This window comes from Nilaparvata lugens, chromosome X (genome assembly GCF_014356525.2).
Source record: "Nilaparvata lugens isolate BPH chromosome X, ASM1435652v1, whole genome shotgun sequence".
Classification (NCBI taxonomy): domain Eukaryota; kingdom Metazoa; phylum Arthropoda; class Insecta; order Hemiptera; family Delphacidae; genus Nilaparvata; species Nilaparvata lugens.
Genome location: NC_052518.1, coordinates 24213285 through 24232801, shown reverse-complemented (window position 1 = coordinate 24232801; position 19517 = coordinate 24213285). Strand labels below are relative to the sequence as shown.

Sequence of the window (19517 nt, the reverse complement as noted above, 5' to 3'; positions counted from 1 at the left end):
TAGGAAAATTATGTTTGACGCATCATCGTCTGAACTACCTGGACTGATTAAATTGAAATTTTGCATATAAATTCTTTATCAACCAATGATAGTTAAGGAGAAGGCTCTATTACACTGGCTCTATTAGGCCTATTTTCAATTCTTTAAGATTTTATTACGTGAAGTTTTCAGTTTGTCAAGTTTTAAAATAGACCCTTGCGGAGCATGGGTTTTCTGCTAGTATAAAATAATCTGAATGTTACTGCAAAGAAATCACTAAAGAGTGGCAAATCCTATAAAAGCAGAAATTACTTTTTTCTATGCCGTTAGATAGGGCTAGAGTCATTTTATAAAAAAGTTCAGTTCAAATTGTATGATCCCTTGGCGATGTTACATGTAATTCACATGCAACTTACAACAAAAAACAATGTGGAATGTAAAAGTGAAAATCTGCACTAAACTATAAACCTTTTATTTGACATTTAATACAAAATTATGGTCTACTTACAAAATATGATACAAATATTTATCTCTATAGGATGATGAATATGAGTAGTTAACTTACTACGTTTGAGAAAACTTCAAGTACACACCATATTATGAAACCCCGACAATGAAATATCAGACAACTTTGAATGACCTTGATATTATAGAGAAAATGTAGTTTATAGTGAGTGTAGCCTAACACTTAAATAAGCACTTGAAAAATAATTTTTGATAATTCATCTTTCAAACAAAGATTAAGGATTAATGTGAAATGTTTTAAGATATAAGTGTATTTAACAAAAACGAGGCATTTATTTCACATAATTTCTAAATTTAATTTACATTCTTGTAGGCATGTATTGTTTATGTACGGTACCATGTAAAAGTTTGAAAAACAATTCGTGTGCACTCTGATTGATATGCACTTCGGTAGCCCAAAAACCAATAAGATTGATTTGAGTTGCTCGATTCCAACTGGTTCTTAAAGCGTGATTGACTGAAAGAGGTATTGAGAATCTTCTCTGAATAAGACTCTAAAGTAATGTGTTTATATGTGAATCTAGCTAGATTCCTAGATTCTAGGTACCTAGATTCTTATGCAAATTATGAATTCATATTGTAATAACACCAAAGTGGCAAATAATTACACAGGTTCAAGGTTCCAAGCACAACTTCGGCAAGTTCAATTCTTCACATGAAATTTCCTTATTCATGTAAAATGGATGATAGTTGAGAACTGAAGGAAGAATATTTCAGTGATGATGAAGTGAGTAGTGGCTCTTCTTCCGAGAGAAGGAAACAAAAAAGAGCTTGGTTGATGAGTTCTCTATTATTGGTCTTCAAAAGGCCTTCCTGGACTCTTTGGTTTTGGAGGATCAGTGACGTAGGTGAGCTCATTCAAATAATACCTGAAAAATCGAAGTATTGTTGAGATGTTTAATTTTGATTCAAATTGAATTTCAATGCGATTGCTATAAGTAGGTACTGTAATCAAATAATATATTCCGTGATTATTATTATTCATACTGTAAATATTTTTATGAAACCTACTAGAAACAATGAGTCACCTAAATTTTCAGTCAGCACAATAGTTGAACAAGGGAGAGGGGAACTTTGTGGATATTAAGTTATTTAAAAATAATTTATATAATTTGTGTCAGTATACATGAATGAATAATAAATAACATTATAATTGTTGATTGAACAAGATTTAACTATCCAAAAAGGATGGTTATAAGAATAAAGAAATAGGCTGACTGATATGAATTTTCAAGATCTAGAATCATAATCAATATTTTTTACCTTGAAATAAAATTCAGAAATAGTGAACATATTATATCAACTCATTTACACTGTACTCTTAGTTCTAACAAAGAGTGGAACTGTAGATATTTTTGTAAAACTTTCTAGAAACAATGAGTCACCTAGATTTTCAGCCAGAACAATAGTTGAGCAAGATAGAACTTTGTAGATATTTGAAAATCAATTATATGATCAATTTCATGTAGTGTAGGCCTACATGAATGATCAATAAATAACATTAATTGCATCAATTGCATTGATTGTTGATTGAACAGAATTTCAACTGTTCATATAGGATGGTTATGAGAATAAACGAATACGGGTAGGCTTACTTTTATAGATTTCCAAGATCCAGAACCAATATTATTTTCTTGAAATAAAATCCAGAAATAGTAAACATATTCACTATAAGTTGATCATATCAACTCATTTTCTGTACTCTTAGTTATTATTGCCGCAAGTTATTATTTTACCCTGAGAAAACTTTTTCATTTTGATAGCTTAATGATATACAGATCGAAAAACTTTGAAAAATATCACGAGTAGAAATTTTTTGCACACCCTTAATGTCGACTTTTCTACAGGGGAAACTATGTGTGCTGCGAGTGGGAAGGCTATATGTGGAATTAGGTGATTTTCCATCCAGTTCATAGTTTTTGCTGCTATCGTTTCCTGATTATCGAGTTAAAAACAAAACATAGATTTGCATTGAATATAAAAGCAAATATATTCTCACACTTAATATTGAAACATTATTTGAACCTAGTCAATTTGTAGTTGACTAATGAAGAACTTTTATCAAAGTATGAGGAAGTTCAAGAGTTATTCTTACAAACAATTTCTTCTTTAGGTAGCTGGCGGAGCATACACCAGCAGTGTGTTATAGCTTAACTGTCAATATCTTTCAACTCATTTATTCGCTATGATCTTATTTCATTAAAAAAACACCCATGGAGGAGTTTTTCCACAAAAAAATTGGCTATGTAACATGGCGAAGAATATGACATCTGCATTAAAAATCCCTAATACCTAGCTGATTCTGCATTTTGCAGTAATTCAAAAGTTGTAATAGTAACTGCTTCTTTTGATGCACTTACTATTTTCAAAAATTCCAGGATTTTTCTTCTTTATTTTAAAAATATGAGACTCAACTGTCGTACTGACAAATTGCTTCATAAACCAAATTAGAATTCATAATAATAATTATATTGAAACAAAATCCGCTTATTTGAATTTATAAAGAGTGGATGAAAAGTCCGAGAATGGCTTAATATCTCATACACAAAGGTAATTTGATGGTAGGATTGGGGATCCTACTCAAATTGAAAAAACTACTTTATGATGACTTTAAAAATCTGGTCCTCCATCTTGGATAGGGCGGATTGAATGCAACTTCATTTTTTTTAAATAGGAAGGTGGTCATGCGATACATGATTTCGATAGGGAATTTGAAGAATAAATGAATGGCGGAAACCGCATATCGATATCTCAAACCGTTTCAAAGATATTCACATTATTCATCAATACTATCCAAAGCAGAAAAGATAGAAAAAAGACTGAGAACGGCTTAGTATATCATAAAAAGAAGTGTTCCAAGGTGGGTGTGATTGGGGATGTTACTCGAATTGAAAATACTACATTACTATGACTTTTAAAATCTGGTCCGCCATCTTGGATCCGCCATTTTGAATGCAACTTTTTTTAAATAGGAAGGTGGTGATGTGATACATGATTTCGATACGGAATTCCGAGAAAAAATGAATGGCGAAAACCGCACATCGATATCTCAAACCGTTTAGAAGATATTCACATTATTACTCAATGCTGTATGCGGGTGACCTCTCTCTTAAGGTCATTTGCATACAGTAATGACTTATTTCTGCATCGTGTATATGTATTATAATCTTTGTAACTTGTGAATATCTATCTTGCGTTTCTGTCCACTGTTAATTTATTGTATCTCTAGTAGAGTAGTCTTTTTGATGTATTTTTCGTTTGCAGTGTAGCTCTAGTAGAGTAAGCCATTAACTGTATTGTTTTTTTCTTTGTTTTCTTTTTTTCTCATTGTATTTCTATAGTGGAGCAGAATGATAATACTACATGCTTAGTTTTCTATTACTTTTAATTTTCACTTGTTTTGTATATCTTCGTGCAGAAATAAAGTCAAATTTATTATTATATTATTATTATACCACTCATGTATTTCATTTCTGATTTGCATGGTACTGATTGATAATGTGAATATCTACTGAACGGTATTTGATATCGATGTGCGGCTTTTGCCATTCATTTTTCCTTGAAATTCCGTATCGAAATCATATATCGCATGATACCCTTCCTATTTAAAAAAAGTTGCATTCAAAATGGCGCACCAGATTTCAAAAGTCATAGTAAAGAAGTATTTTCAATTCGAGTAGCATCACCAATCTCACCCACTTTGGAATCACTTCTTTTTATGAGATACTAAGCCGTTCTCAGACTTTTTTCTCTCTTTTCTGCTTAGAATAGTATTGATTAATAATGTGAATATTTCCGAAACGGTTTGAGATATCGATATGCGGTTTCCACCATTCATTTTTTCTTCAAATTCTCTATCGAAATCATGTATCGCACGACCACCTCTCTATTAAAAAAATTAAAGTTGCATTCAATAAGGTGGATCCAAGATGGCGGCCCAGATTTTTAAAGTCATAATAAAGTATTTTTTCAATTTGAGTAGGATCCCCAATCACACCCACCGTCAAATTATCTTTGTGTATGAGATATTAAGCCGTTTTCGGACCTTTCACCCATCCTGTATGGTATTGTATCAATTAATGATTAAAATTCCACTAAAGGTGTATGGTAACAGCCAAAGACTAGGCAATGACTGCTCAGGAAAGGGTATAGAAGGAAAAGTTTGGTAGACAATTTTTGACCCCGCAGTTTTGTTCAGGTTAGTGAGGAGGTGAACATGTCAAAAGTCCCCATCCCTACCCCCTGTGCTAAGTGGGTAGGGATAGTTAAAAGTACAATTATTTGGTCTCTCGCATATAACTCGAAAATTGTGCATCTAACATGACTGTTCTATACGAAATTGAAGCTTACATAATTTTCTACAATAATCATCTTTCAACTTTTTCTACATCTTCCATAGTTTTCGCTCTTAAATGTGTGACAACTCTTCAACTCTCCCACATTGCATTGTAAGAATCTATGCTCATTTTAGATTTGTGAAGCATTGAATTCTATTTGATATGATGTATTATTTTACTATTCCAAGTTCTTTTTTCATTGTTTTAATGTAGGGGTGAAATTTTCAATTTTATTTATTTATTTATTTATTTATTCATGGAGACAACAGGTAAAAAACCCATTTTGCCTCCTCCACACTATACAATAATTTCCAACATAATACAATTTTCAATAAAAAGAAGATAGAAAATAAGAGAAAATAATAAATTATAAAAATAGCTAATTATAAAATTAAGAGAATGAAATAAGACGAAAAATAGAAGAAATATACAGTCGTATATAGAATAATAAAAATACATTAACTGAATTCAATAAGAAAAAATGCACACATACTTCAGTAAACTATAATCATTACTAGTATATAGACAAGAGGAAAAGTGTCTGTGTAATGTACTACCACTAGCCTTTATGAGGATAATTGAATAAAAGAAATGCAAGCGCAAATCACGAAATGATGGACCACATACTACAAGACTAAATCATATGAAATCCTTCGGAATTTGGAGAGGGAGAACCAGAAGATGTCCAAGTGCTCTGAATAAGTATTGAAAATTCTTTGAGCTCTACTTAAAGGAAAGTTATAATGTCTTACCGTTCTGGAGCGAGAAATATGAAATGAAAATCCAGAACTTCGTGCAATGGTATTTATATATATGTTAATTTTAGAAAGCAGGTAGGAAGAATCAATTTTATTATTTAACAGATTGTACAGAAAAACAAGTAATTTAACATCACGTCTTACTTTCAGTGATTTAATATTGAACATACTTCTGAGGGAGTTGGTTGGGTAATCAAAGGGACAGAAAACCCTGTGCTTTTTATAATACATGCATCTCAAAAATTTGTTTTGCAAGCGTTCTAGAATGTGAATCTGTTCATTATGATAAGGATTCCATACTTCGCATGCATACTCTAATAGACTCCTCACAATTGATTTGTATAAGAGTAGCAGAGGTACCACATCAGTGAAGGGCGAGCACGTCCTCAAAATGAAACCCATCTGTTGGTTGGCTCTGTTAACTATGTAATCAATATGTGAATTGAAAGAAAGGTCTGGGCTGAATACTACTCCAAGGTCCTTGAACGACTCCACCTTTTCCAATGGAATACCATTTATAAAGTATACACCTGCATGAGTGGAGGACTGCCGAGTGAAACTCATGAATTTACATTTATTCACATTCAGTTTTAGTCCATTTTCATCACACCATCTAGACAGACTATCAATATCCCTCTGCAAATCATAGCAATCTCTTTGATAATTGATTTCTTTATATAATTTTACATCATCTGCATACAGAAGGCATGAAGATTCTCTGATGGTAGATGGTAGATCATTAATAAACAAAAGAAATAGAAGTGGACCAAGGTTAAAGCCCTGAGGGACCCCTGATGTACACTCAAATCATTCTGATTTGAAATTGTGAATCTTGACATACTGTATTCTTGCCTCCAGATAACTCTGTAGAAGATTAACCATTGTTACACAAAATCCTAACACTTTGAGTTTCCGTATCAGAAGTCTATGATTTATGGTGTCAAACGCTTTTGATAGATCTGTAAAGATAACATCTGTACGACCTCCATGATCCAAAATTTGTGAAACCTCACTACTAAAAACTATAAGATTGGACACAGTTGAGCGACCAGGCAGAAATCCATGTTGCTCAGGTGCAATAATCCTCTGACACTGCTTATAAATAATCGAATGCAGGAGCTTCTCAAAAACTTTCGAAAAACAGTTCAAAATGGATATTGGTCTGTAGTTTTTAATATCATTCCTATTCCCAGACTTGAAAACAGGAGTAACTCTTGCAATCTTCCATTTTGAAGGAAATCTACCCGACCTTATAGCCAAGTTAAAAATGAATGTTAATGGCTCTAGAAGGACTGCAGCACAGCCCTTGACAATAAAGGTTGGAATCGCATCAGGACCCTCGGAGCAGTCCGACCTCAGCCCATTGATAGCAGACAGAATATCATTGGAAGAAACCATCCCAACTCCCCCCCCCCCTATCTAACAATGAGCACCCAGACACCTCCGGAATCCCCATTGGCACATCAGGTGTATCAGCCTCATACACAGATTGAAAGTATTTAGAGAAACCATTAACCATATCAGCCCCAGAGTAAGACTCTCCGTCCAGTGTCATGGTTGACTCCACAAAAGAAGTTTTTCTTTTTGAATTAACGTATTTCCAGAAATCTTTTACATTATGTCGTATTCCATTTTGAACTCTAATCAAATACGCCTCATAAGATAGTGTAATTCTGTTTTTCAGGGATGCGCGTAAAGTTTTAAATTTATTATCATGATAAGGCGAAGTTTTTCTCTTTCTTGAGCACTTATTTTTTATTTTCAAATCTGATATGATATCAGATGTAAACCAAGGAGGATACTTATTATTTGATATATTCAACCTCCTCCTTGGAATAAATTCATCAAAATTTTTGTAAAGTACTTCATAAAAATTATCTACAGCAGAGTCAACATCACCGCAACGAAAAACAGAGTCCCAACTGGAATCGCGGAGTCCGCAATAGAGGCCGAGATAGTCCCCCTTGGAATAGTCATACGAATATTCGGGTGAACGATTTGAGTCGAGCTCTGACACCTTCACCGCATATGAGGCTTCCACACATAATGCAGGGTGATAACAGTCTTGCGGGAGGAGTGGATCATCGCATTTCACTACATCAACTGGAAAGTTGCTCAAAACAATATCCAGTGTTCTACCGAGCTCATTTTGTACTGAATTATAAGAATTAGATCATAGAATGACATTAAATGACAAAGAAATTTTGCTTTGCATGAGCCAGAAGAGAGATCATAAGTATCAGAGCTAATTTCGGGTAAATTGAAATCACCAATAATCATTAAATTTCCATTGAGTAAGCTATTCAAGGATTCAATGTATTCACAGTAATCAAGAAAAACATTTGAAGGAGTGGAAGGTGGCATATAAACAGCATTTATATGATAATCGGTTGAATTTGATTTAAGTTTAACCCCTACGGAATCATAACAATAATAATCATTATTTACAGATAGCTCACTACAGAGCTCCGATTGCAATGATCTTCTCACTGCGATAAGTACTCCACCCCCCCTGCGACCGCCACCACCCCCTCCTCTATCACTCCGATAGACAGAGTAGCGGTCATCAAAAATTTCACAACTGATTATGCCGTTGTGCAACGATCTCAGTCAATACTATCAAATCGTAATTTGCACTTAGAAGAGATTTATACAGATTCGAGGTTTTTGTACGCAATCCTCTAACATTTTGATAGTACACAGACAAAGAAGAAATTAATGACATATATGAAAAAGAGAAAAAATGAAAAAAATATTATAAATTCAAATAAATGACAAGAAGTGAAAAAAATGAACAAAATAAAATATAAGTCGATCATCTAAGCCCACCGGTAAAAAACTGTTTTCAATATCGTAAAATATTAAAAACAAGAAAAAAAAAGAATTACTCTCCTCCGTTATTAAAGTTATCTCAGCAAACTGTTTTCCACATTGTAAATTATTAAATAAGAATTATTATTAAAAAAGAAAAATATTACTCTCTTACGTTAAGGTTAATGTTCATATTACATAAATCAGATTCTCATCCTTAATCAGCAAATAACTTGGGTCATCACCACTATTCTCCCCCCTTTACATTTCAAGAATAATAATAATTAAAGGAAAAAAATAAATTTTAAATACCAGAACCTTTAATGAATAGAATACTAGATATTTAGATATTTGGTCTTCAGTATGGATAACCACCTTAGTACCACCACAACTACTCAGAAAGATTCTATAATAATGAAAACACCCAGTGTAGAAGAAAACAGAGTGACTGCAATCTGCAATAAGATTAGAAGCAAGAACGAGAAATGTTATCGGAAGACCTTGCAATACTGTAATAATGAGAATGAGATAAAAATATTCCATAGTTCTGTTGATATAACGTAGTTGCAGAAAGAAAAGCATATAACTCAGTTAGTGCAGTTAGTGAATTGATAAGACTATACCACGCTTTGTCAAAATTTAACAAAGAGTGGTATAATTTAAAAAAGCGTGGCATAGTCTTTTAATAGTAAACGAATTCCAATATTTTTGTATTAATATAATACAGTCTTATAATCCATTACCAGGAACAAACAAAACAATCCCTAGTACATTTATTTCGTTATTATTTGCTGTTCTATTCAAAGGTTCCCTACCAATTTCTTTAAGATTGAACATTCATTTAATTATAAATTGTTTATCAATTTCCAGGACTCCAGATAGGAGAAGCAGTTATTTTAAATCACAATAGCAAGACTCATAGAAAACATTCATTCGGTTGAGTTGATTATAACTCTATGTAGTTAAGTTGATAGCCGAGAAAACAATGATAATAATGGATTAACAGTTGTAAAATTCTGATTGATTATTGATTAATGAATAAAAACAGATACGTGAAATCGAATAATAATACACTCTAGATTTGACACAATTCATTTCCGAAAAACAATATATATTATATGAGACCTACAATATAGGGAAAATAAATTAAATCTTTAACAATTGACTGTAGTTGGTACAGCTTTCAAGTCCTTCTCACATCGTACGGTATAGATTCTACCGTTCTCAACAATTCTTATCTTTATTGTACCAGTCTTGTCCACCCAAACATATTTGAAGCCAAATTCCTTTTGAAGTTTTCTAGCTTTGGAGAGAAGTATTTTTCGTGGAGCCGTTAAAGAAAAGTTTATATAAACTGGGTGGGTCTCACCTTGCATCCCCATGTGCCTGGTCGACAGCTTGTTGACACTGCGCTTCTGTTGCATAATCTCGTGAGCGATCGTGCGTCGAAGAAACTTCACTATGATTGGTGGCGGATTTCGTGAATCAGGTCGCTTTTTAAGACGATGACAGCAGTCAATCTCTTCTGCACCTATCTGCACACCTACAGCTTGGCAAGTTTGGAGCACCACCTTTGAGACGACCTCCTGATCTGCGACTGGAATACCGTGTATTTCCAAAGTGTTTCGCCTTCCATACTGCTCCAGATCGTCGGCTTGCATCGACAGGTCTGCAATTTTCTGCTTTAGAGCTTCATTTTCAGTTTGCAGAGTCCTTATTATTTCCTGCTGAGATGCGATCAATTCTCCCTGTGTAACAAGAATTTCAGCGTTGTTGTCGAGTTTTGCATGACACGAACTGAGGGACTCTTGTAGTTTCTCGAAGCTGCTCATAACTTGCCGCTTGAAATCATTCAAGGCCTCAGTATACGGGTCCTCGGAGCCTGATGAATTGACGGACGCACCAGCGCTGGAAGTTTTTACTGGAGTCGATTGAGCCTCAGTACCCCGCTGACTACGGTGACCCGCCAAACAGCTTCCGCACTTCCAAGAACTCTTCCACAGGAATTCGAGGTCAACTTCACTTAGATCTCTGTCCGACTCTCCCCTGATACATTTTCCATGGAATATCGATCCACACTCAGCGCATACCACTTTGACTTTGTCAGATCTTCCAACCAACACATTGCACTCCGCACATGCACTCATTTTAGTACTGTAATAAAGATATAATTCGGCTTGAAAACTGTTAAAACGAATAAAATATCAACGAAAAGAACCGGCAGGCTTAGTAAGATGACCGACCAAACTAAGCAAAACTATTCATAAATCAACCGGTAGCCGATAAGAGAGAACGGAACGAAAAACGTCTGCTCGCAATCAACTCTCTGATAGAACTTTTGCAACAAGTGTCAACTCAGCGGTTCCACACCTTTAACAGAGGGGATGAAGATGCGCACTTTTGCTATGTTTATCTTCAAACTAGTCCAAATTAAGCTGTAAAGTAAAATATAGTGTTCCAGACACCCCATTCGAATTTCATTGTCAAATGGTCAACTGTTGCAGCATTGAACATTCAACTCCTCACATTAAGGCTGCTATAACAATGAAAGGAAACCTTTGAATAGTGAAAACATGCATCAAATTGAAGAAAATTTAATGTTATACGAATCTACAATGAACATCAATTTGCAACAAATTACAATGTATGGTTGGAGAGTTATAAGCCCTGAAAGATCAGAAAATTGGATAAAAACCTGTTATTTCAACAATTCCACACTTTCAAGAGCGGATATCTTTAAAACTGTTGGAAATATCACAAAACTCTACTGAACAAAAAATGTAGAGAACCTATTAAATTTCATTTTCGAATAATCATGTTGGCTGAACGGATTCTTCCTAAGATATAAGCGTGGCAACAAAAAGCTAAAAAATGCAACATTTCAACCACCCTCAACACATGGGGTAGGGATAGGATATTTTGATATGTTCTCCTCCCAACTAGTCCCAACAAAGCTGCAGTCAAAAATTTTGTTCAAAACACTCTCTCAAAAAGTTTTAGTGAGCTGAGATTAACGCCAACTCGAGTCATTGAAAAGAAAATATCGCTTTTGCCTTTTTTCATATAATAAAATTTTAAATGAAATGAAATAATCCTATTACTATTGAGTGTTGAGTTACAATTTTAAAATATAAGTTTTTTTTTTGGAAAAACTGAGATTTGGAGGAACTTATGTTTTTAATCAAGTATATCTTCCGATTTCAAATATTAAAATTTATTATTCAAAATCCGTCTCGGCGTAATTTTGTGATCCACATCCTGAGACTAGTTAGATCGTTCTAGGTAAATCTCAGATTGTTTTCCAGGTACACCTGATAATATTCCTTGAATTTCGAAAAACATCCGATTTTTAGCTCCAACTCCATCTTCAACCCTCCTCTAAATGAGAATTCGTACAATAATAAATGATTATGAGATCATGTTTTATCATACTCACCCGTTAGATGAACATTTTTAGTATTTTAAAGTGGAGGGGCACGCATAAGGACACCTCAAGGATCAAAATTTCAAAAACTGAAACTTTTGACTTAATGATCGGATGTCCTTATACTACAGCTCATTCTTCTCGGCTTCTCCAAGCGGTTCGAAATCACGTATCATTAAATCATCAAAAGATTTGTATTTCTATTTATATTACAAGTAGCCCTAAATAGAAAAGAGACATGTATCATTAGTTTAATTCGGTCAAATGGGGAATTTATCCTCGACTGAACCTGAAGCTATATTTTCATATACAAAAAATGGCTAATATCTTTATTCAAAGTTGCTTATTTTGGAAACCAAAAAATGTTAAAACATTTTAAAATTTGGATTTTCGTTTAATAATAGTTGAACATTTTTACTTGGTCTTTAATTGTAGAACAGAATCTTCTTTTTCATTTGACGTGAATAATCCATGAGGAATATTATATTTGGAAAGTTTGATTCAATAGTTTCGAAAAATCGTGAAAATGGAGATATTTTTCCAAATTTTACGTTCTTCATAGTTTTTCGATTAAAAAAAAATGGTCAAAGATGTATTTCAGGCAACTGAGCATAAAGAGCATAGAATTATTTACAATTTTAGGACCAAGTTCCTATCATGTGCCAGTCTCAATTTAGAGGCTGTTGATTATTAATAGAATCGTAAAAAAAGGAAAAATGAAATTCTTCACTTTTTTACTCAGCTTTAACTTTTTGTTTGTAATCGTAACAATAGAATCGTTTTTTTGAGTGAAAAAGGAGAAAATTTTCTATATACTCGACCACATTTCGAATTTCTCTTATCGGATATTTCACAAAGAAGATTGATTCACAATAACCATACTTAATCGAATGATCGTAATTGTCAGCAATTCATCGATTTTAATTGCCCTAATATCAGCCCAGTAAACAAAGACAAAAAAACTGGATTTTGCGCAACTAATTAAGGGAAAGATGAGTTATCGCAGGATGTTAGTATATATAGTACGTAGCCTGAAATCACAAAATACTCATCCTCCCCCAGCTTAATTACCCCCCTGCACCACATCGAAGTTTTAAACAGCAATGGATCCGTAAAACAAATATATCTCGGTACCAAATCAAGGTATCTAGCTTACTTTGATTTCATCGTTTTAAGGATGAGAATATAGGAATTTAATTTGTTGATTCCTATGTTGGAATTGATTAAATGAAACTAAATGAATGATGAAATATTTTTTATGTTGGAATGACAAAATTGGACTCTGGATAAAATATTGAAATAAAATGTTACAAGTGATAAACAAACTATGCCGGTTGAAAACATCACAGGTGTCAATCATATGATTCGCCACATCACCCCCCCCCCCGGGCAGACGATTTGGCCATCCAAAATTTTGAAGCTCACTTTTTTCCTGGAACAGGGTGGGAAGGCTGAGGTGAGTCGTCTTGAAGGATGTATACCGGCTTCCATTTGCGGCACTTAATTCGTAATTCACAGGAGAACATCGTTGTAATTGACGTCGAGGAAAACGACTCAGGTTGTAGAGGCTGTCAAAGACTTTTCGTCTAAAAGTTTGTGAATAAACGGTCAAGGTTTCTCTGTAGATACATCACAGAGCACTGTAAGTGGTGATCCAGGAATGGGTAAACGTTCCAATGAAAGAGCAAAATTCTCTGGTTTTATCTTCTGAATTTGGGTACCTTTGACATACTGTATATCCATCGAAAACTCAGAGATGAATGATAATTGGTTGAGTTAAATTGGCGGAAGTTGATTGTTTGATTGTTGTTTGGTTGAGTTTGTGGAGTTGATTGGTAAACATAGACTAGAGGCTTGTAGTCTGTGCAGATAGTGAAGGGATGTCCTTCTAAGAGGTGGCGAAAATGCTGTACCGCTACATAAACAGCAAGTAGCCTAGCTAGCGATAGTATACTGGCCAGCAACTTTCTTTCAAAGATAACTTTTTTGTAAAGAAAGCAAGAGGTTGCCATAGTATACTGGCCAGCAACTTTCTTTCAAAGATAATTTTTTTGAAAAGAAAGCAAGAGGTTGCCATACGCCTTCAACTAGTTGTAAGCCTTCTTCAACTGAGTGGTTAAAAGCATCAGTAAATAAACCAAGTGTTTTATCCTTGAATGTGTACTCACCTTTCCCATTCCTGAAGTACTGTCATTCATCCATGCTTCATCAAGAAATATTACACTCTCCCAGACCAGATAATTGGCGGTATTCAAAAAGTGTTATCATTTTATTATGTTCACTACTTGATTCATGCTTCAGAAATGTAATTTTCATTTTTGTAAAAATTAAAACTTGCTATGCAACTTCAAAAAATGTTTAAAAACAAACTTGAAAGTGTTCAATGCAAAATTCCATGAATAGGTATTTGGGAACTTTTCATGGGTTAGCCTAATTAAAGTTAAAAAAAATTATTTTTAGAATTTTAAATTCTCGGCAGAAGTTATCCGATTGATGCTGTAATTGTGAAATATAAACGGCTCACGTCGAGCAGAAATTTGTTCTTCATCCATCGTGGTGGATAACTTGAGTAACGTATCTAGGTAACTTCACTCACCAGAAATATTTGTAAAAATGCTTGCTGCTGATCACGTCGGGGTCACCAATGTAGGAATTTAATCTGTTTATTTCCTATGTTGAAATTGATTAAATGAAACTAAATGAATGATGAAATATTTTTAATGTTGGAAAGACAAAATTGGACTCTGGATAAAATATTGAAATAAAATGTTACAAGTGATAAACAAACTATGCTGGTTGAAAACATCACAGGTGGCAATCATATGATTGGCCACAAATAGAACTACAATTGATGTCATAGTAATTTTTTTCGTTTATTTATTGTTCAGGAAGTTATTCCCATACAAAGCCGGAAAATAAGAAACTTTTCACCTCATAATTTTATATTTTGCCGAATAAAAGTTTACTCTTCAATTTTTTGAAAATAAGGTTTGGTATTAAAATTATAGCTCGTTTTATGACCTCCAAAATGGTGTATCATAAGTCATACTTTCTTGATGTCCTATAATCTTAATTATTGTCCAGTTGATCTGCACAATGTACGTTTTTCCCATGCATGGCAAATGGAAGGCAATTTGTTATTGGGTGTACCTAGAAATGTAAACTTAGTTGGGATAGAACGGTCTACCTGGTCTCAAGTTGTAGAGCACAAAATTACGCTCAGAGGGATTTTGAATTGTGGAAGTCGGAAGATAGGCTATAGTTGATTTATATCGGAGTTTCTTCCAAATTTCGGTTTGTCGAAAATTTGACTCATTTTTGAATAATTTTAACTCAGCACTTAATGAAGATAAAGAGCTCCAAACTATTTAATTTATAACTTTTTTGATAATATCAGGCAAAATCTAAATTCTAAGGATATGGTTGGGAAAAGGGAGAAATTTCCAATAAGTTTCATATAATTTGCTCATTTTTTGAATTTTTCATATGAGCGCTCAAAGATGTAAAAAGTACATTCATCGAGTTCATTGTCAAATTTCAAACAGTTTGAACGTTCATAAAAAGTTTAAAGACGTCAAACAAAGGAACAAGTCATATGAATCGTTTCGAAAATTTCTTCTTCATTCCATCAATATCCTTAGAATTAGATTTTGGTATTAAAATCCGTAGATAATCCAAATATTAGATTGAACAAGACCAATTTAGAGGAATTTAGAATACTGTAGTTTATTTTACTTTTGATAAAGTGGTTAGGTACTAAATGAGCAAGAGAGACAGTGGCAGCTTTGAACAAATCAAGCGGCGTCTTGCTCTTTATTTGTTGAATCTCGTTATGTATTGATTGCTACCTAATGCATTTCTATAATTAAATATGAAAATTCAATCTCATAGGCCTACAAAAAAATAATTCAAAAACTTTAATTTCATTCCCACCCACAGGGGCTTCAAATTGCTTCAAGATTTTAGGCAATGGAGTGGGGCAGGGAAACGAGAAATTTTGAAATAGTGTCCTTTCAACGAAAAACTACTGACCTGTAAACTGTAACATTCAAAATAAAATGTTTCCCTTCGCCACTGTATTTCTATGAAGCCCTTCGCCACTGTACTTCTATGAAGCCTTTTATAATGCTCTTAATGCATAACCAATCATAGACCGGTTCTACATTAAATTGCTGAACCAATAGTGAGAATTTCATTTTTTTATTTAAATCTAAGACTATCTACTATCAGCTTTTGTACACTTTCTTACCAATTTTGAGCGTCTGCACAATCGAAATTATAGTCCCAATCGCAAACTCGATATTGTTGATTGAACGATGTATCGTTGGCGCAAATGTAAGGAATTCGCCTCCCATCCTCATCACACATGTGGAAGATTTGACAGTGATGCTCTGTGTCAGCATAAAACCCGACAGCTTTATCCGAACAATCAAACGTGAATGTGAGGTTTGGAAAGTCTTCCCATCTCTTCACCTGAAAATGATGAATTAACGACAATAATTTTCAATATGAACATTTTGTGTTATGATTAGAATAGGATTTTTACTTTTTTAATTGTTCATTCTGAGTTAAATATTCAGAGTAATATGTTAGGGAAGCTCCTATCGAGTTATTCGAATTATAACCTATTAAAGTATAGATTGCCATTATTTAGGTACATATCTAATACACATTTTGGTATCGTGAGATGAGAATGACGCTGAAGCTCACCTACAATGGATCGTTAGCCTTGTTTCAAACTTGACCGAATGGAACTGTATGTGTGTGAAACTAGTCTTAGGGTTATTGCATAGTGAGGAGATAGAGGTAAAGGTAGAGGGAGAGGTCGATGTCGAGATAGAGGTAGAGGGAGTATCGCATATTGAGCAGGGTTATAACGCGCTGCTTTCCGTCTCCTTTAGAACTCTAATAGGGTTCGCGAATAATGAGGAGGTAGAGATATGAGACTTGGATCGAGATAGAGGTACCTCAATGTAACACAAATACATGCTGTGTTATGGGTCGCCTGAATAGTGAGAAAGTCAAGATCAAGAGGCTTACCGCGCGGCTTACCTCGACATCCTCACCATGCGAGCGCCCACAAGCAATTTATTTGTGCTGCATTGAGGCGCCTCCATCTCTATTTGGACCTCTACCCCTACCTCAATCGCCTCAAAAAGCGACTATCCTTACCCACATCATGATGATGAGGAATGAGAGAACCTTTTTTTTAAATAACCTACAGCTTTGGGTAGGCTCCGAACCAACAGAGAGAGCTCGCCACACGGGCGGGCGGTCGTTCACTCCGTCACAGAACATTGTTCTTAGAATTGAGTCTCTTCATCGAAAAGAGAGTTAACAATAACAGAACGTTTGCTCTCTATTAGAAAACTTAAGTGATGACTCATATCATAGTGGAGAAGGAGGAAAATTGATGCAAAGTTTCTCCACAAATGTTTACATGGAGTTGAGGGACACTGTGTGGAGAGTGTTGGGATTGTTGTGCCATCTGATGCGTTCAGGAGGCACCGACCCTTCAAGCCATGCATCTCAAAGTGATGTCTCTCCAGTAGTAAGATGCACCTAGATCGCCAACATCTAACCAACGCCAACTAAATAATCATATGTATAGTCCATGAATACTAACATATATGTACCTGAAATAGTTCCAATTCAATATTGTTCATTTTATTCCGTTCCTACTTGGAAATAGCTATAAATGGTTGAAACATGTGGTGACCCAACTGATTGCCCCAGTCAAACGACAATTCCCGGTGACGGAGTGAGCGACTGGCTGGCTGCGCGACCTGGCTACCTAGTATAGGAGCTTCCAGGTGGGTTGTCGTTTTGATAAGAGACTATGGAAGAATAATTTTAACGCTCATGGGGATGTTTACACTTTCACAGTCTACGAATGTCGAATTATTACAAATAAAGCTGTGATAAGTTCTATATAGTGTTTTGGTCTTATCGGTCTCAAAAATTTATAGCTCTTTTTTCAAAAGTTTGGATTTTTTAAATTAATTGTCTTCTTCTTCTTCTTCTTCTTCTTCTTCTTCTTCTTCTTCTTCTTCTTCTTCTTGTTCTTTGGCTGTGCCTTATCCCATTTAAATGGGGTCGGTATTCCATTCTCTTAGTCTGCCTCTCCACAAAGCCCTATCCAATGCTTCCCTTCTCCTCCAACCACTCTCCCGCAAGTCAGCCGCTATTCTATCTCCCCACCTCATCCTAGGTCTACCTCGTCCTCTCACACCATTCAAAACCAAATCCTGCACTCTTCGTCCAACATAATCCTCCTCCCGTCGCTGTACATGCCCAAACCACCTCATCCTTGTCTCCTGCATTTTCTTTCTCAGTGGTCCAACTTTTACAGTGCCTCTGATCAATTCATTTCTTATTTTATCTCTTCTTGTAGCCCCACACATCCATCTTAACATTTTCATCTCAGTCACTTCCATCTTTCATTCCTGTTTCTTTGAAATGGGCCATGTTTCTGTTCCATACAGCGTAGCTGGCCTCACAACTGATCTATACACTTTTCCCTTTATTTGACAATTCACTCTCTTATCACAAAGAACACCACTCATTTTTCTCCAGTTCATCCATCCACAATTTATTCTATGCTGTATTTCTACATCAAGCCCTCCATCTCTCTTTACACTTGAACCCAGGTACTTGAAACTTGCAACTGGTAGGAGTTGGTCTCCTTCAAGCTGTAAAGGTAGCCCATCATTGTTTCCCAATACCATGTACTCTGTTTTTGATCGGCTAATTTTCAGTCCCCTTTCCTCCAAAGTCTTTCTCCAGCTTTCCAGCCTTCCTTCCAACTGATCTTTGGTAGGTTCACAGAGTACGATGTCATCTACAAATAGCATGCACCATGGTGCTGGCCTCTTGAATGCAGCACCCACGACATCCATGAGCAGATCAAACAGATATGGGCTAAGTGCTGAACCCTGGTGAAGGCCAACTTGCACAGGAAACTCTTGGGTCCTTCACACACTGGTTCTCACTCGAGTGATGGCTCCCTTGTACATCTCCTGCACCAATCAAACATACTTCTCTGGCACACCTTTTCTCTCATACTTCGCCAAATCTCTTGCCTGGGCACCCTGTCATAGGCCTTTTCCAGGTCAACAAATGCCATGTGCAGCTGAGACCTTAGCTCTCTTGTCTTCTCCACCAGCTGCCGGAGAGCAAATATTGCATCTGTTGTTCCTCTTCCTGGCATAAATCCAAATTGCTCCTCACTGATTTTGGTCTCTTGTCTTAGTCTTTTCTCAATAATCCTCTCCCAAGCCTTCGTTGTATGAGATATAATTGTGATTAATTTAATTTAATTTAGAAGTATTTTTTTTAATTTGAAAATTATTTTTGTGTGTTTTGAACATTGTAAATTTAGTGTGTAATTGAAGAATGTTAAGTGACACATAACCTAGCCATATTTGGACTGTTGTATGAATTAGAATTGGAACCGTTTTGGGCTTATTTATAAGCCTGTGGTACTTTTCTGTAAGTTGTGAAATTCTGAATGATTAAATAAATAAACGAAAACCCACCTGTAGATACCACGACTAGAGTGACCACGGAACCAGCTGCTTTCCCAATCTCTCCCTTATAATAAATTATCACCCTTCAACTACTCAGATTTTTATTACATTTTTATGTGCTTTTTCATGATCGGCAACTATGGCTACTATGGCT

At 35.0% G+C, this 19517-nt stretch overlaps 1 protein-coding gene across 1 annotated transcript in view; it reads right to left on the bottom strand.

Annotated features, from left to right (window-relative positions):
- Positions 1–435: 435 nt before the first annotated feature.
- LOC111047163 (U-scoloptoxin(01)-Er1a) overlaps positions 436–19517 on the bottom strand; it is a 40847-nt gene continuing 21765 nt past the window's right edge. Inside the window, exons 4-5 of the mRNA XM_022332838.2 lie at positions 16084–16307; positions 436–1373 (exon numbers count right to left, since the gene is read on the bottom strand). Coding sequence (XP_022188530.1) covers positions 1295–1373; positions 16084–16307 — 303 coding nt within the window. The 3' untranslated portion in view covers positions 436–1294. The remainder of the gene's footprint in view (positions 1374–16083; positions 16308–19517) is intronic.